The sequence below is a fragment of the Cervus canadensis genome, chromosome 6 (genome assembly GCF_019320065.1).
Source record: "Cervus canadensis isolate Bull #8, Minnesota chromosome 6, ASM1932006v1, whole genome shotgun sequence".
Lineage (NCBI taxonomy): Eukaryota > Metazoa > Chordata > Mammalia > Artiodactyla > Cervidae > Cervus > Cervus canadensis.
In genome coordinates, this window is record NC_057391.1 from 6,752,505 (window position 1) to 6,768,711 (window position 16,207).

The following is a 16,207-nucleotide window of genomic DNA, read 5'->3' on the forward strand; positions in this document are numbered from 1 at the left end:
GACCAGGAATCAAACCTGCTATTGGCAGGCAGGTTCTTTATCACTGAGCCACCAGGAAAGCCCAACAGGGATCCCACTGGTGTGAAATTGATGTGTGATATTCGTGGTGCACCACAGGTTAACCCCCGAGACCTGTTTCTTTATTGGTTTGAATACCAAGGGAGCTGTTGTTGTCCTTTTTTCTGCAGACCCATATATGCAAATGATTTTTTCCATGCAAAATTATTTAAATACCACTTTCCCTATCCAGTGGAAGTGCTCTATCCTGGCCATTCAAGGAAAAATATTAGAAAGTAGGTTGGTCTTCCATGTCAAGACTCCCCTTCTGCATTTGGCTCACTGAATTCAGTGGCAGTGTCTTTGGGCCTTCAGAGGCTGTTTAGTGCCCAGGTAGACTTAAGAAATAAGTGATAATAATGCTTGATATGGAATTACCTGCGTATCCAAGCAGCTACATCAGTCTGCCTGGACCAACGGACTTAAATGTCAAACTTTCCAAATGTAAAAGTCAGAGATGCACTGTAGTCTGCATCTGATATTTACAGTTCTTTCTGGCAAAGGTGAGTTGACTTTTGTTGCAAATGTTTCCCTCTTGCAAATTGGAAAGAGTTTTTTATTTTTCCATTTGCCTTTGATATTATTACTTCCTTTAATTTGATTTTCTGAAAATCCACAGATGCATTTGAATGCACCAATGGTCCTTACCTGTGGCTGCTAAAAATAGGAGTGATTGGGAAAAGTCAGGGGTTGGATTTAGGAGAAGACTATTGATTATTTATTTAAATAATCTCAAGATGTAGAAGAATAAGTCTTTGAAATTGAAAAAATTAACTCACATTCCCAGAGCTGTTTCAGTTGGCTTCTATTCAGGACATGAGCTAAGGGAGTCCCTGATCTGTAATTTTACTTTCTACATCACCCCAGAACCCCTCCCCTTTTTCCTCTTGTCTCTTTTCCATCACCATTTTATTTTCCCCTTTAGCTCTCTTCCTCAGACCAAGAGTTATATTAGTTGTTGTTTTTTACTGAACAGCTGTGTTTCACACAGTTCTTAGTGCTTTAATCCATTTAATCTCTCAAAAACAGTGTGTGGGGAGGTACTATTACTAATTCCATTATACAGAGGGGAAAATTGAGACACAAAGAAAGAAACTTACCCAGGATCAAATATCTAGTAAACGGTAGAGCAAAAGTTCAGATCTAGTCCATATGTTTGAAAAGCCTGGGCTCTTCACTCTTTGCTGCCTGACCCAGAGTTCAGAGAGGTAAATAGTAGTGGGATAAAGATGAGTATTGCATTTGGTTAAACAACAACAGAAACAGTTTTTCTGCTTCCCCCATTTCAACCCCCCATTGCTTTAATAATGGGTCCACTTCTCAGCACATCCAATGGAAGAACCCAATAGAATAGGTACTGAACTTGAGATTTTGTGTTTGTTATCATTTCTAATTCAAGAGCAGAATTTGAAACCAGTAATAATCAGAAATAGCAAGTTGTAGTTGAAGATGTTGCAGCCTTCTTTGAATTGAGTGGGAGCAAAGGTACAGGGGAGGCACAGTGGTCCCTGGAACCAGCCTTGTATGGACTACGGTGTGGTCTGGCCAAGGGTTGGCCGCACTCGTAACCCACTATTTTGGGGGCCCTGGAGGAGTGAGCAAAGGGCAGCAAGTGTGAAACTTCCACATCAGTGGGTGGGTGGGGAGGGTGCATAAGAGGCCAGCAAGGGAGAGAGTTCCCCCTTCCCCCACAGACAGAAGAGAGCCTGGTTCAGCTTTACAGGGCTGACCACCACCTACCATTTGACGTGTAGAAAACTGAAAGATTAGCCTGACAGCTTACAGCTAGTTCTAGGGAGACTGGAACTAGTCCTGGATATCTTGACTCTCTTTCCAGGGGTTTCTCCAGTACACAGTGAAAAAAAAGAATCTTCAGTAAAATTAAGGAGAGGAAGGTTGTGAGTTTTGGAACTGACCTTAAGGAGATGCTCTTTCAGTGTTGCCTTCAGTGATGCGATAAATCACACAGTGGGTAATTGTTGCCTCTTTCCATGGCTATACAAACCTGATTTCTTGAAGCACAAAGCCTGTCTTCAGGGGTCCTCTGAGGCAAGGTAGACATCCCACTACCTAATTAAATCCAGACTGGTAATTGGTCAGTTAATGGAAAAGTTGGTAAAGCAAGAAAACATGCAGATCAACATAGGGACAAATACTTTGTTTTAACACATGGGCTTGTATTCATTCAACCATCTTCAGGTGCAGGAGCAAAGGTACCCTTTGAGTAGGTATCTTTGAAATGAAGTACCCCTTGTCTTTCCTGTATCTCCATAGCCATCATGTGGCTTTGATTTTCAGTTTTAACTTCTTTAATATGCCTCTATCTAAGCACAGAATCTTTCATTTTTATGATTTTTTCTCAGTCTGAGTTGGATTGTTCACATGTATTTAATATAATTTAATACATTTCTTTAACAAATATGTAATATAAAGATGTTTATTTAATACATTTATTTAATAAGTGTATTAAATAAACATTTACTTTTGCACCTCATCCTCCCCATGTCTTTCTTAAGTTAGTTTCACAGGAGTAGCTCCCATTCCTTTCATGTCTCATTATTTATGTGACTGCTGTTTAATTGGATTCATAACTAATAACAGCAGAACTCAAATAAGCAGGTTGGGTATAAAACAGTAAACCTAAAGCATTTATTGGAAGAAGAAGGAAGACGGGAAATAATTCTCAGTGTGTTGTGTGTGGGTTTGTTAATCCATTGAGTTGGTTAGGTAAGAGTTGGCTAAGTGGGTGTCTACAATGGGTATAACACAAGTTGATGGTAGAAAATCCTGTCCTTGGGACAATAAATGCACCTTCCTGTTGTGTAACATCTGAAAAATAATGAGGATAATTTAAGGAGTAACTCATTTTCCTTCAATCCTGTGAATATGATGAGTGAGTTATATTATTCATTTTAATAACTATCTCTAGAACTGTCATTGTTATTCTTTAAAGATTTATTTTTATTTTACTTTGACTTATAATTTTGTTTTAACCTAAGAAAATCCCCTTATAAAAGGTGAGTGTGAACATTGCCGCATGGAGATTACTTATCACTGAATTCAGAACACTATCACAGAATGTTTTTTTAATTGAAAATCAATCTATAAATAAATGGAATGAATTATAGGGTAATGCATTAGCCATAGATAACTGAAGTGCTTAAAATAATTTTTTTTAAAAAACTAATGTCTAAAATTATTGTGAGAAAAACCACTCTATCCCATTTCTTAAAATTGTTCTGTTTCATTTAAATGTGGTTTAAATGGTGCTGGGGGAAAAGATGTGTGCCCGTTAGGGATTGTCAGAAAGAATCAAAAGCAGCTTAGCAAAGAGAGAGAAATGGAAATGTGATGTTTGTGGGGGGAAATGAGGGAATGACTAAATAAGTGGAATGAGCTCCCATGTTAGAAAATCTCTTAATGGGGAGGTGATGCTTGAGGCCTCTTTTCTGTCTTCTGAGAGACTTGGACCAAGAGGCTGGCCAGCCAAGGATGTCCTGAGCCCCCGTGTGATGGGAGGAGAGTGAGTTTCAGACTATATTTATTTCTCAGGCAAAGTCCAACCTCCTGACAGCCCAGCTGAATGAAAGTCTTCATTAGGTTCAGGAAAGGACCTGAGCCTCGCAGCCTGGTCTCTCTCCACATTGCAGCTTTGCTTCTAGCTTCTGTAAAGAAAGCAGGTCCTAGGAGAGGCAGACTTTCTGCTCACCCTCAGGACATCTCCAACTCATGTAGGAAGATCTTGCTTGTTCTGTGTTTTTGGAATTAAATATTCTGTGGTCTGCATCTCCCCTGCTCAAATATGTATTAGAGAAATACAAACTTTAAGTAAAAAAAGTGTTAGGTTATATGTTTCAATGGAAAGCACAGCAGCCTAAAAAGTGCTTTCAGATTCTAAAGTGCACACAGATCGTGTGGGAACCTTAGTCAGATACAGATCCTGAGTCTGTAGGTCCAGAGTAAAGCCTTAAAGTCTGCATTTCTAGCAAGTTCTCTCCCCTCCGACCCTGGGGTGCCAGTGCTCTTGATCCCGGGATCATACTCTGGGGAACAAGGATCTGGAAGACCTGAATTCAGGTGCTGGCCTCTCTCAACCTCAGGTTCCCCACCTGTAAAATGGACTAAAATACTTCAAAATTCTGTCAGTAGCCTCATGAGAAGTGGTGACCAGAGAAGGCTGGTCCATGTTAAGAGCTTATCCCGCCTCTCAATTTTCAAGGACTCCCTATCTCAACATGGTGAAGACAAAATGGAATCATGAAAGCAAGACAGCCATCCAGAGCCATTCCACTTTGATTCACATCTCTCCCCGCTCCAGTGTGTACCTTTGCTAATATTCAGAGGTCTTGGCCTTAATTAGGTCACATGATCAGAACATGACTCTCCTGGTTGTGCTGTTTGTCTGGAATAAACTGTTGGGTGGGCTTCATCCTGTCCCGTGGCATGCCCAGCGGAGGTCTAGTTACAGCCGGTCTAAATTACCAGTAGTAATCCAGTGTAGACACAAAAGATTATTATGGTGTTTGGATCTGAGACACATTTTTAGTCAGAGTCAAATTGAGATGCCATTTTTTTTTCTCTAAACCTGTCACTTGTTGGAGGAATTTAATACTATGTTGACATTTTTCTTATCCTTCAGAATCCTCTCAGATGTTCTGTTCTCAGCAAAACCTTTTCAGAGGCCGCAGTCAGAATTAGTGGCCACCTCCTGCCCCTCTGCCCCCAGTCACCCCCACCGGAACTCACCCCTCACAGCTGGGCTTGTTCAGTTATGGGCCTGGGTCTCCCTCGCTGAATTACAAGCTCCTTAAGCCATCTTGATGGAGTAAACACGCAGGTCAGGGACTCCAGCGCGGCTCCTGAGGGCACTGTTCTGTCTGGCCGTGTGTCCCCAGGAGGCTGTGGAAGGTTCTGCTCTGGATACCCCTCTCTGCACTGGCCCTAGGCAGAGGGCTGTGGGGAGGGTTCTGTGAAATAATGGATGTGAAACTGTCTCCTTTCTCTCCTGGCTTACAGTACGCATCAGAGGAAGATTTGCTAAGTTTTTCCTTCCCTAAGGTCAAGGATCATGACATAAATTCATGTATTTCTAGCCTTCAGGAAAAGTCATACATAGTGGGTGCTCTGTAAATGCTTTAAAATTGGATTTAATAACCTCTCATTTAGGGAAATTTGGTGTATTTATTTAAGGCATAGAAAAATAGAGATGGAGAAATAACTGTTTTTCCCCTGTTAGCTGAGAGTGAATGTTCTTCTGAAATATATGAAATGTGTTTTGAAGAAGTAATTAAAATCCTGACAGAGATTTATTTCTGGTTTGCTTAAGCTTAAAAATCTGAAAGATTTTTAAGAAAGACGAGATATGATAAATGCTGCATGGGGTGAGTGGGGAAGAAAACCTATATTTAACAAGCGATTCCTACAGGATATCCATTTTGTATATTTATATGTATGAGCTTTTTGGAAGAATTGGAAAAAAAAATTGCTAATGGTTACCTTTGGGAAGAGGATCAAGGATTAGGGAGAAGAAGACTTTTATTTTCATTTTATACTTTTCTGGTTTGAATTATTGGCCATGGGGGCATATTTGAATTTAAAAAAAAAGATGTAGATCTATATCTGGGGGAATTGAAAAATAGGCCATTTTTCTTTTTTATATATTAAAATCTCTCATAAGTATTATCTTTAAATTTTATTTGCAAGTGGCTTAAGTACAAGGTGCTAATAATAAATGAGGATTTCCTGCCCCTTGTCAACTCACTAAGCCGTCTCCGTTGCAGGAATGAAGCTCTTAGCCGTTACTACCCCTGAGGTTTAAAAAGCTCCCAGGTGGGGCTGTGTCCTTCCACTCCTGCTGAGCGGAGGAATGTAGCATCTGGTTATGAGCCCTGAAAGTGCTAGAATCATCACTCTGTAATGCTCTGATCTGGTTTAGGGAAGATGTAGCTGCAAGGGATGGCCCAGAAGGGGATGACAGGACATGGAGACCCACCCAGCAGGACCATCATCCATCCTGCACTGGAGAAGCGAGGGGGTTACAGCTCCTTCAGAGCATGGCACAGGAGCCCACTCATTCTGGGCTTCCCAGGAGGCACTAGTGGTAAAGAACCTGCCTGCCATTGCTAGAGACATAAGAGATGCAGGTTGCATCCCTGGATCAGGAAGATCCCCTGGAGGAGGAAATGGCAACCCACTCCAATATTCTTGCCTGGAGAATCCCAGGAACAGAAGAGCCTGGAGGGCTACAGTTCATGGGGTTGCAAAGAACCAAACACGACTGAAGTGACTTAGCACGCCTGCGCTGCTCTTCATAGCAAGAAGTTGGATTTTCCTTTTTGCTCCGGCACCACCCAGCCTTTGGCAGCGTAAACTTCTTTACCTCCCCCCCCAAGGGTCGGGGATGTACCCGTCTGGAGTACCTGAGAGTAAGCAGTGCATCCCAGGTCACACGAAGCAGCGTGTCCCCCGAGCTCCCATCTGTCATTTTCCACTACCCAAGACTTAGCTCTAATTCTGTGAGGGTGGCGTCCAGGGAGAAGGCACCTCTGAGGCTTTTGAGGTACCACTTTCAATTTTAGATGTTACCTCCACACAAGAGCCTGCACAAACTGGGATGTTTTCCCACGAGGGCAGCCAGGAGGGTTAAAGGGATCATCACCACGTTGTACAAAGAGATGGACTGGGATGTAGGCGGCACTCACTTCTCTGTGGTTAGATCATTAATGTCCCTGTATGTCAGCTTCCCACCAATGAATGGTGTTCCCATAGTACTCACCTCAAAGGGTGGTCGTGAGGATTATGTAAATTAATTGACGCAAATGCTTAGAACTGGTAAGGGTTCCACAAGTGTCAGTGACCAGTTTTTGTTCCTTGGGCCAGAGCTACAAGAAAGAGTCCCAAGTCTTCAGATGGCAGCAGCCACGGGCTGCTCCTGGTCGATGCAGCTCCCTTTCTGACCTGTAGGCATTTCTAAAGACAGACATTATTATCAAGCAGCTTTCGTGCGTGTGTGCTAAGTCACTTCAGTCACGTCCAACTCTTTGTGACTCTCTGGACTGCAGCCTGCCAGGCTCCTCTGTCCATGGGATTCTCCAGGTGAGAGTACTGGAGTGGGTTGCCATGCCCTCCTCTAGGGGATCTTCCAGACCCAGGGATCAAACCCACGTCTCTTATGTCTCCTGCATTGGCAGGCAGGTTCTTTAGTTCTAGTACCACCTGGGAAGTCCATCAAGCAGCAGTCCATAATTAGCTTACTAATTATTCTTCTGAGAGGCACTAGTGGCAGATTCAGCCTCTTATGCTGTAAGTAAGAGATATGTCCCATATTTATTCTCCTAGGTGAATCTGCTCTGGGGATCCCTGGGCCTTGTATTGAAACATTCTTTAAATTATCTTCTCGGCACACACTGGGCCTCATGATATGAGTAATCTCTTTATTGAGGAGGGTGGTCGTTGTATGGTCAGCCACATAGTACAGAGAAAACTGGGCCATCCCTACCCAGGTGAAGGATAACTGCCCATCTCCTTTCAGCACCCCAGTCTAAATAAAGACAGCTTCTGTTGTGTCGTATTGTATAATTGCTCCAACATTCGCCATTTCCTGTAGTTGTCTAGACTCGTCTATCTGAAGAGCAGCATCTGCGTGTCATTGATGTGGGGTCACCAGACTTTGCCAAGTGCTCCCCTTCTGGGTCTCATATTCATTTATTAACTGTTAGCAAATGAATTCATGTGAATGTTTAAGGAGGATATTTCACTAACTAATCTAAAGCAATAAATAAGGTAGTGTTTTCTCAGCTTGTAACCTAGATGCTGCTGGGCACCTTAAACGCTTGTTTGACAAGGGACTAGTCAGATGGTGTTTTGGTGAAGCAAAGGAAAAAAGAATTGAGGAGAAGATGTAGTGGGCAGCTTTTTGAAAGCCAAAACTCTCATTTATTAGTTATGCCATTTCCCCTAGACCTTGCATACCCTTTTGGAAGCCTCTCGGGAAATAACATTTGCCATACCTAATATTACGTCATCCTGTGAAAGACTCTGGACAGAGTTTGTGAGGGCTTGGCTTTAAGTAAATTGGAAAATTCAGCTGTTTACTCAGTGATACCAAGAGGGGCATCTATCTAACTCTTGATTTTTCCATTTGTTTCCTTTATGAAAGCAAAGCCAACCATGGTGAGCTGAACAACCCCAAACCACAAGCAGCGATTTTCCTTCTGCTTAAGCTCCTGATGCCAAGAAAAAGTTTTTCTTTTCTGAGCAGGATTTGGGAGAGACCATTTTGAGATTAACTCTTCTAAACTTACCTTCCCTAACATCCCTTCCTTTCAAGGAAGGGCCCGGGTTTTCAGGAGAAGCAGAGAGAAAGAACCCATGCAATCTTCTAGAAGTTTCCTAGGAGTCTGGCTGTGGCCCAGGTCATCTGCTGCAGCACAGGCTTGAATCAGGCTGGAGGATCCATTTTGACCTGGGAGCCCTTGACTCAGTCTCCCATCTTGGCCTTGCTTGGTGCTAAGCTGGGCATTTGGACCAAAGGTGACACAGCTGTGAATCAAATTGCGGGATTGTTCTCCATGAGGACTCCTTATGCCTGCCCACTGGGGCTACCCCTCCCCAGAAGGCTGGGGAGAACGTGACCGTCTCATCTTCTGCCCTTGCCATCACCCATGGCAGCCAGAGGGAACCCACAGAGCTTGTTTTCCAACTTGAAAGTGGATTTGTGTATCCTGCAGAATCTGTTTTTAAAGGCGCTTCTTTCCCATGCAGAATTCCAGGATGCCCTCCACCCCCTGTTCGCTTGCTGTTCCGAGTGTCGTTTCTGCCCCTCTGACGCATTTCTTTGCTTTCTGTGTGTTGCAGGCAGCATAGTGTACCTCGGCATGATGGTGGGGGCGTTCTTCTGGGGAGGCCTGGCGGACAAAGTGGGACGGAAGCAGTCCCTTCTGATCTGCATGTCTATCAACGGATTCTTTGCCTTCCTGTCTTCATTTGTCCAAGGTTACGGCTTCTTTCTCTTCTGTCGCTTACTTTCTGGATTCGGGTAAGGTTTTTCTCTTTCGGATTTTATACTAATGTGTTTATTCTACATAAAGACATAATGTACATGTTTTCCACTCTAGAGGTTCTCATTACCAAGAAATTATCCCTTAATGCATTCCCTTTCCCATCTTTGTGTCAGCCTTAGCCATAATGCTGGTTCTTAGAAATATAATTATCAACCTTTAAATCCAGAAGAGGTGGGCACACACATCTGTGTTCCCGGGCTGATTCTTTTAGTGTTTTATGTCTAGGAAATGGGTGTTGTTTTCAAAGGAATGCTATATCTGTGGCAGTGCACATTCATGAGTGGATTTTTTTTCCTTCTTAAAATTTAAGCCAGAAATAGCTCTAGTCCTACCTATTATGAACTAATTAAAGGTTTGAACCATTCAACTATGCTCTTAAATCCAAGATGAGAGGGTCTCAAGTAAATATTATTTAATTGATCTATGGTAACTGCAGGAGATCGCCTGCAATGCAGGAGATCTGGGTTTGATCCCTGGGTCAGGAAGATCCCCTGGAGAAGGAAATGACAACCCACTCCACAGAGGGGCCTGGCAGGCTACAGTCCGTGGGGTCGCAACATGACTTAGCGACTAAACCTCCAACAGCATATTTAACTAAGTAGGAAGCCTGCTTCGTGAGATGCAATAGGTTCTTTTTATAAGTTCCTGACTTCTGTTGAGTCAACAGAAGTTGTGCTATTGACAAGTGCAGTGGCATAGTATAGCCAATAGTTAGTCATTTTCATTAAAGAACTTGAGGCACTCATTACTAGATTAAGCAAATCCACAGCTTAGGAAAACCCATAGCTCAATTAGGAGAGTCCAAGAAACTCTGCTTGAATAGGAAAAAAAGAATAGTGCAAATATAAAATTTCTGATTCATGCTTAAGGACTCTGTTTTCATTAGAGATGTTGTTTCTGAGGGAGTCTAGCATAAGATGAATATATTGGAATAATATAAAATTTAAAAAAAAATGAATGAAGAAAGGGCAGGAATCTGTGCTGGGTTATGAATTTGAGAAGCCGATCAGTTGTGGTTAATGGTGTTGTTCACCACACAGCAAAGCCTGGTTTTGCCCAAAGAGAAGGTCAAAAAGCTGCAGCTCATCTCTCTTAATTACATATAGTAGTACTTTAGAATCAGAGCTAAGATTAGCAGGAATATAAGGCATCAAAGAGAAAGACTATGTAAGTGGTTTATTTTAAAGAGTACAAAGGTTACCCCGTGCAGACTAATAGTTCACTTTCATAATTCATTCAAAACACTTACTTTTTTATATTGTTTTCTGCCCCAAGATTTGTTCACATATTGAGATTGGTGGATCCACAGATTTTTCCAATGTTCTTTTGTTATCTTCTGGAACCTCATCTGTGCTACATTCTACACGTAGGATGTGTGTGCATGCTCAGTCACTCAGTCGTGTCCAACTCTTTGGACCCCATGGACTGTAGCCTGCCAGGCTCCTCTGTCCATGGAATTTTCCAGGCAAGGAGACTGGAGTGGGTTGGCATTCCTACTCCAGGGGTCTTCCTGACCCAGAGATCAAACCCATGGCTCTTGCATCTCCTGATTTGGCATATTCTTCACATAGGGGGCACTTGGCAAATGTGTGACTGAGTTGCAGGAATCTCAGGGGGTTTCCTTGGAGTGAAGACACTGCAGTAAAGCAGGAGGGTTGGAAAGCTTGGCAAAGTGTGAAAATATTTTTTCCTTGGAGAAAAATGATCAGAATCAATCATTTGATTTGTATGGACAGGGAAAGAGGGCTTTACCTTAGCAGAGGGGACCCTTGGTGCTCAAGGCTCTGTGTGAGACTGGCTCACATGTCATGTGTGGGGAGGATTTCTGGGTCATGAATTCAGGGGGCTGCAGCCAACCCGAGGCTGAGTGAGTTGAGAGACCTGAGGAAGAGCAGGTGCAATTTAAGCTGTTTGTTGAAGGACCTTCTCAGGGTCCATAGGATAAGACATTCTTGCCACAGGAGAACTTCCTCCTGCTTTTTCTTTTACGTACATAATACCACTAGCCTGTCAGGAGAAGCCTAATAGCCCAAGTTCTGAACTTTCCAGTCTTTTCCATTCACAATCTTATCCAGAAAATATCAACAATATTCATAGACTCAAAAATACCTGACCGGGTTTAGATTATTATGGCAATTTTCATTGCCAGTCTAGATGAAGACACGGTCAACTCCATTGACTGCAGAGAAAAAGGCCATTCTGGTGTCTGTAGAATACTCCAGGCTGGGACTGTCAGAAGCTAATTCAAGGGCAGCACAGAGACAGAGATGGGTTGGGTATATTCTTGACATCATTTGCTTCTTTGTTGCTGACACATCATTTTTCAACCAGCAGCTCAGGGCTGCAAACCTTTAAATAAGATAATTTACCTGCCAAGGCACAGACTATGCATTGCTAATTCAGCTCCACTCTATCAGTTGAGACTAATGCACTGTATGCCTTTGCAAAGTGGGCACAGAATGGGGAGTCCAGAAATTCAAGTCCACCCTACCCCTTGCCTTACTGTGAGCCCTTGGGAAAGTCCCTTGGGCTCTCCAGCCTGCTGCTGCTTTTGTGAAAGGGAGATAATAGTGCTTTACATCCTACCTTTGAGTATGAGGATCAAGTGAGATCGCATGTTGAATCTTGCCTCACAGTGACAGCAGACAGAGAGGGGGAAAGAGGCTTCTTTCTGATTTTGATTCCAAGAGGGAAACAGAAAAGACTAATCATGGGCGAAGACTTGGAAGGAAACAGGCAAGTCAAATGGAGCATCCCTGCTCTCCAGAGTAGGTGGAGAGTCCCTCAGCTGGGAGTGGGACTTGGGGGGAAGCCATGTGAGCTTACTCACCTGGGCCGAGGTAGCAAAACACTTAGGACCTTGTAGGATCCAGCAGCTGAGGGGACCTGAGACTCGCGGCTGTTAAGGGAAGTGAAGAAATTGGTCTGTCTTCCTTGGCTGAGTTTGGGGCCTTGTTACCTTCTCCTAACGTGTGGAGAGCTGCCCTGATGACAGAGGGGTCGTCTCGGCAGCTAAACACTCCCAGCTAGACACTAGTTCATCTGGACACTCCCAGCTGAGTCTCTATGTTCTCCAATTCCATTCCAACTCAAAAGCAGAACTCTTTCACACCTGCTTTACTCCTGAAACCATGGAGGACCTCTCGCAGTTATAGATGAGACCTGGCCCCTAGATGCTTCCTGGTTGGAGAGGGAAGGTACACAGCCCTCCCATTTTTGTTCAGTCACTCAGACGCATCCAACTCTTTGCGACCCCATGAACTGCAGCACACCAGGCTTCCCTGTCCTTCACCATCTCCCAGAGCTTGCTCAAACTCATGTCCATTGAGTTGGTGATGCCATCCAACCATCTCATCCTCTGTCCTCCCCTTCTCCTCCTGCCTTCAGTCTTTCCTGGCATCAGGTCTTTTCCAATGAGTTGGTTCTTCGTATCAGGTGGCCAAAGTATTGGAGCTTCAGCCTCAGCATCAGTCCTTCCATGAATGTTCAGGGTTGATTTCCTTTAGGATGGTCTGGTTTGATCTCCTTGCTGTCCAGGGGACTCTCCAGAATCTTCTCCAGCACCCCAGTTTGAAAGCACTCCCGTTCTCTATCTGCTAAGAACTAGTCAGTGTCCTTTGTGGGGCAGCAGCAAGGGATGTGGGAGACTCATAGATGAAGGAGAAAACGGTGACAAAACTGTGAATGAAAAACCAGTTTCCTCGTAAAGGCTCTTCCTGTTCTAAAGGCATGTAATGTTTAAACCCTTTTCACGTCCATCACTTACGCACTGAAAACATAAGCAGCTGAAGTTTTGACATAGTCCTTTTATTTAAACATTGTTAGTTAAAACCTGAGTCAAAGAATTAAGGCTTTGATCCTGGAGACCTTAAATAGGAGATCTTGTTATTTCTACACACCAGGCAGCTCCCTTACCCACATCTGATCTGGTGTTAAATTGAAGAGAAGGAAGGAAGATTTCAGAATGTTGGCACTTTTTTCCATCGTGCAACTCTGGTGCTCAGACCCTGCAACGCTCCGTGCATCTCCCAGGAGCATCACTCTTCCCATCCTTTCTACTTCACAGGGTCTTCTTACTGGGCCCTCAGCATGCCCAGCCTCAGACTACCGCTCCCAGTGACTCTCACCACACACCCCTGGCTGGTCTTCTTGGTTTCACTGATCAATGCACCAAAATACTTGCTTCTTGTGTGTTTCTGTCTTTTCTCCACCAGCATGTAAATTCCAAGAGGGCAGAGACTGACAGGATCGGTCTGTCCACTCTTCACTGCTTAATCGCAGGAAGCTTAATCAAGTCTTACTTGGTCTGTGTAAGGGGAAGAGTTCTCAATTAAATGACCAAAAGTTTAACTTGCATCATGAAACTTGGCCCCTCGGTCAATTTCCAGACTTGAGCCAGTTTACAGACCCAGAACCCCTTGAATGAAGGGGAGGCCCTAGTACATTGCTGGAAGTTTATGCTTTTCATCTTTCTCCCAGCCTTCCCCCAAAGGATCTGTAGCCTTTTATCAGGGTAACTGCATGAGAGAAAAGGAAATAATCGACTTTTCAGAGCTTACTAGGCACCGGCTCTGAACTGACATTAATTCCAGGAGACCCAAAATGTCACTGTGGTCCACCTCCCAGAGTTAGGACTTACAGAGATCAGGTGGTCCATGGAGTTTGATCTCAGATCCTTCTCACAGTGAGTCCAGGAGGCCCCTGAATCCATCCTGTGGTCACTTCCCAGTTCCAGAATGCGTAATTGGAATGGACAGAGCAACTGATAGGGTCTCCACATTGGTATGGTGCCTGTCCACCAGCTCCTCACACTGGGCATTTCAGAGGAGGAAGCAAATTTCTGGGTCACAGTCCAAACCCCTCATTTCACAGGTTAAGGTTCAGTGATGGCACCAGGAGTGACACAGCCAGGACTTAAGTTCCAGTGAAGTCCTTTTGAACTAGCCACTCTGTTAACAGGTAAACTGTGCATTCTGAATCCAAGGTTAAGATGCCTTTGTATTGATTTTATTGCAAGTGCCACAGGCTTCCTCTTGCCCTATCTCATTCTGTTTCTGAGGCATCGTTAGCAGGACTGTGTTATATTCCTGTTCTTCGTATAAAGGAGCTTGATGGATTGGTAAATGGCAGGTGGGTGGGAAGGTGAGAGAAGCGATGAATGATTAGATATATACAACTGGCTTTAGCCTGGGGTCTACCTGGCTTTGTGTAAGATGTGCTTTCCTCTCTATTCACCACACTAAGTCATGAGTGTATTTCCTTAGAAACATAAATATGTCCAGCTGCCAAACTCTGCATGACTTTACATGTTTGTTCAGCACAAGGCACGATCTTCCTGCCAGGGACAGTGGTGTTTTGTGGGAAGGCGGGGTAAGGCATCAGCCGTTATTCATCTGTCTCTCGGTTTCCTAAGTGAATCTCACATCGGGCAACAGACATTTCCCTCTCCTCTTTTGTTACAGAAAATTGCAAGGATGGGAAATGGAGTTGACACCATTGATTCATTTTCATTTGCCCAGAATTAAATTATTTGTTTCCAGTCACTGTTAATTATGAGAATGGGAATGCTTCAGATGCCGGGCAATGTCAGAGTTGGGCGCATCTCACTGAAGGCCTGGCACTGCTAAGCGTACAGGTCAGAAGAAAACTGCACCAGCAACAGAAATTAAAATGAAATTTCAGTGTCAGTGTATGGTAGGAGAATGACTGGCCGTTTCTCCCTCTGCAAATGGAGCCTCATAAATGCATCCTTCATAGCTAAACAATATCCATCCATTCACCGATATCAATCCATTGTTGTAAAGGTGCAATACCCAGAATACCTTGACTTGATAGAAAGGATCACCACTAGCTGAAATTCTTCAAAGTGTTTTATATGTAGAACCTTATTTGGGTCCGCAACGTTTCTAAAATAATTGAGTATGCAAAAATATCCTGCCTTTTTTGAAATTGAACTTTGACGCACAGAGAGATTGACTTCCATGTGTTCAACAGACTCCCAGGTCTTCTGAGTTTTAGTCTAATTCCAAACTGTAAGGTTATACCTCCAGCATTGGAAAAATGCCAAACTGTTTAAAAATTTTCAACTTTTAAACATGTTTTATCAAACACTTATATAGTAGTTGCCCTATTGAGAGACGCTGTGTTAAGCACTTTATAAATATTGATTCATTAAAGCCTCATGATGACCCTACAAGGAAGATAATATTTATGCTACCCATGTTATAGATGAGAAAGATGAGGCACAGAGAGGCTAATGGTAAAATCATACCCAGGCAGCCTGGCTCCATGCTTATAACCACCAGGCCTGTGTTGTCTCAGATTCTTTGAGAAATGTCTGTGATTTCATACCACACGATGTCTGATACATGATAGACACCAGATAAACATTTTGAACAGATCAGTTCAAGATTTCTGACCCAAAGAATTGGAATGGAAAGACTGTTTCCAATATGGAAGATGAGGCAACAGACTAAATTATCTTTAATCCAAAAATAATTGCAAACCCAAGTTATAAACAGTGAGTCAGTGTTTTCCTAGGCCTGTGCAGTCCAGCAGGCCATATGTAGCCACCAAGCCTATGAAATATGGCCAAATTTAGATGTGCTGTAAAGTGTAAAATCCATAGCACTGGATTTCAAAGCCTTAATACATGCAAAAGAGTATAAGATATCTCATTAATAATTTTTATGTTGATTACAGGTTAAAATGATAGTATTTGGATACTTTGGGTTAAATGAATATTTATTAAAAGTAACTGCAGCCTTGTTTCTTTTCTAGAAAATTCAAAATTTTATACATATTTCACATGGTATTTCTATTGGAAAGCACTGTCTTAAATAATGCCTTTTATGAGAATTTCCAACAACAGTGGACCATTCAGACACACTTTATTTCTCTGAATACCTTTTGGCAAAAGAACTGTAGATTCCAAGGGAGAAAGAAGTAACAGAGGAAAAGTTCTCCCAAAGTCATAACGTATAATTATGAAAAATTAGCCACATGCACTTTTAAGAATCGACTCTGTGAGTTCCTTGAGGGTAGGGATATGTATTCTTCATGCCTGTCCCTCCAGGACCAGGTGATGT

At 43.1% G+C, this 16,207-nt stretch overlaps 1 protein-coding gene across 1 annotated transcript in view; it reads left to right on the forward strand.

Annotated features, from left to right (window-relative positions):
* SV2C (synaptic vesicle glycoprotein 2C) overlaps positions 1 to 16,207 on the forward strand; it is a 209,617-nt gene that overhangs the window by 89,905 nt on the left and 103,505 nt on the right. The window contains exon 3 of the mRNA XM_043470698.1: positions 8,914 to 9,094. Within this exon, the coding sequence (XP_043326633.1) occupies positions 8,914 to 9,094 (181 nt within the window). The remainder of the gene's footprint in view (positions 1 to 8,913; positions 9,095 to 16,207) is intronic.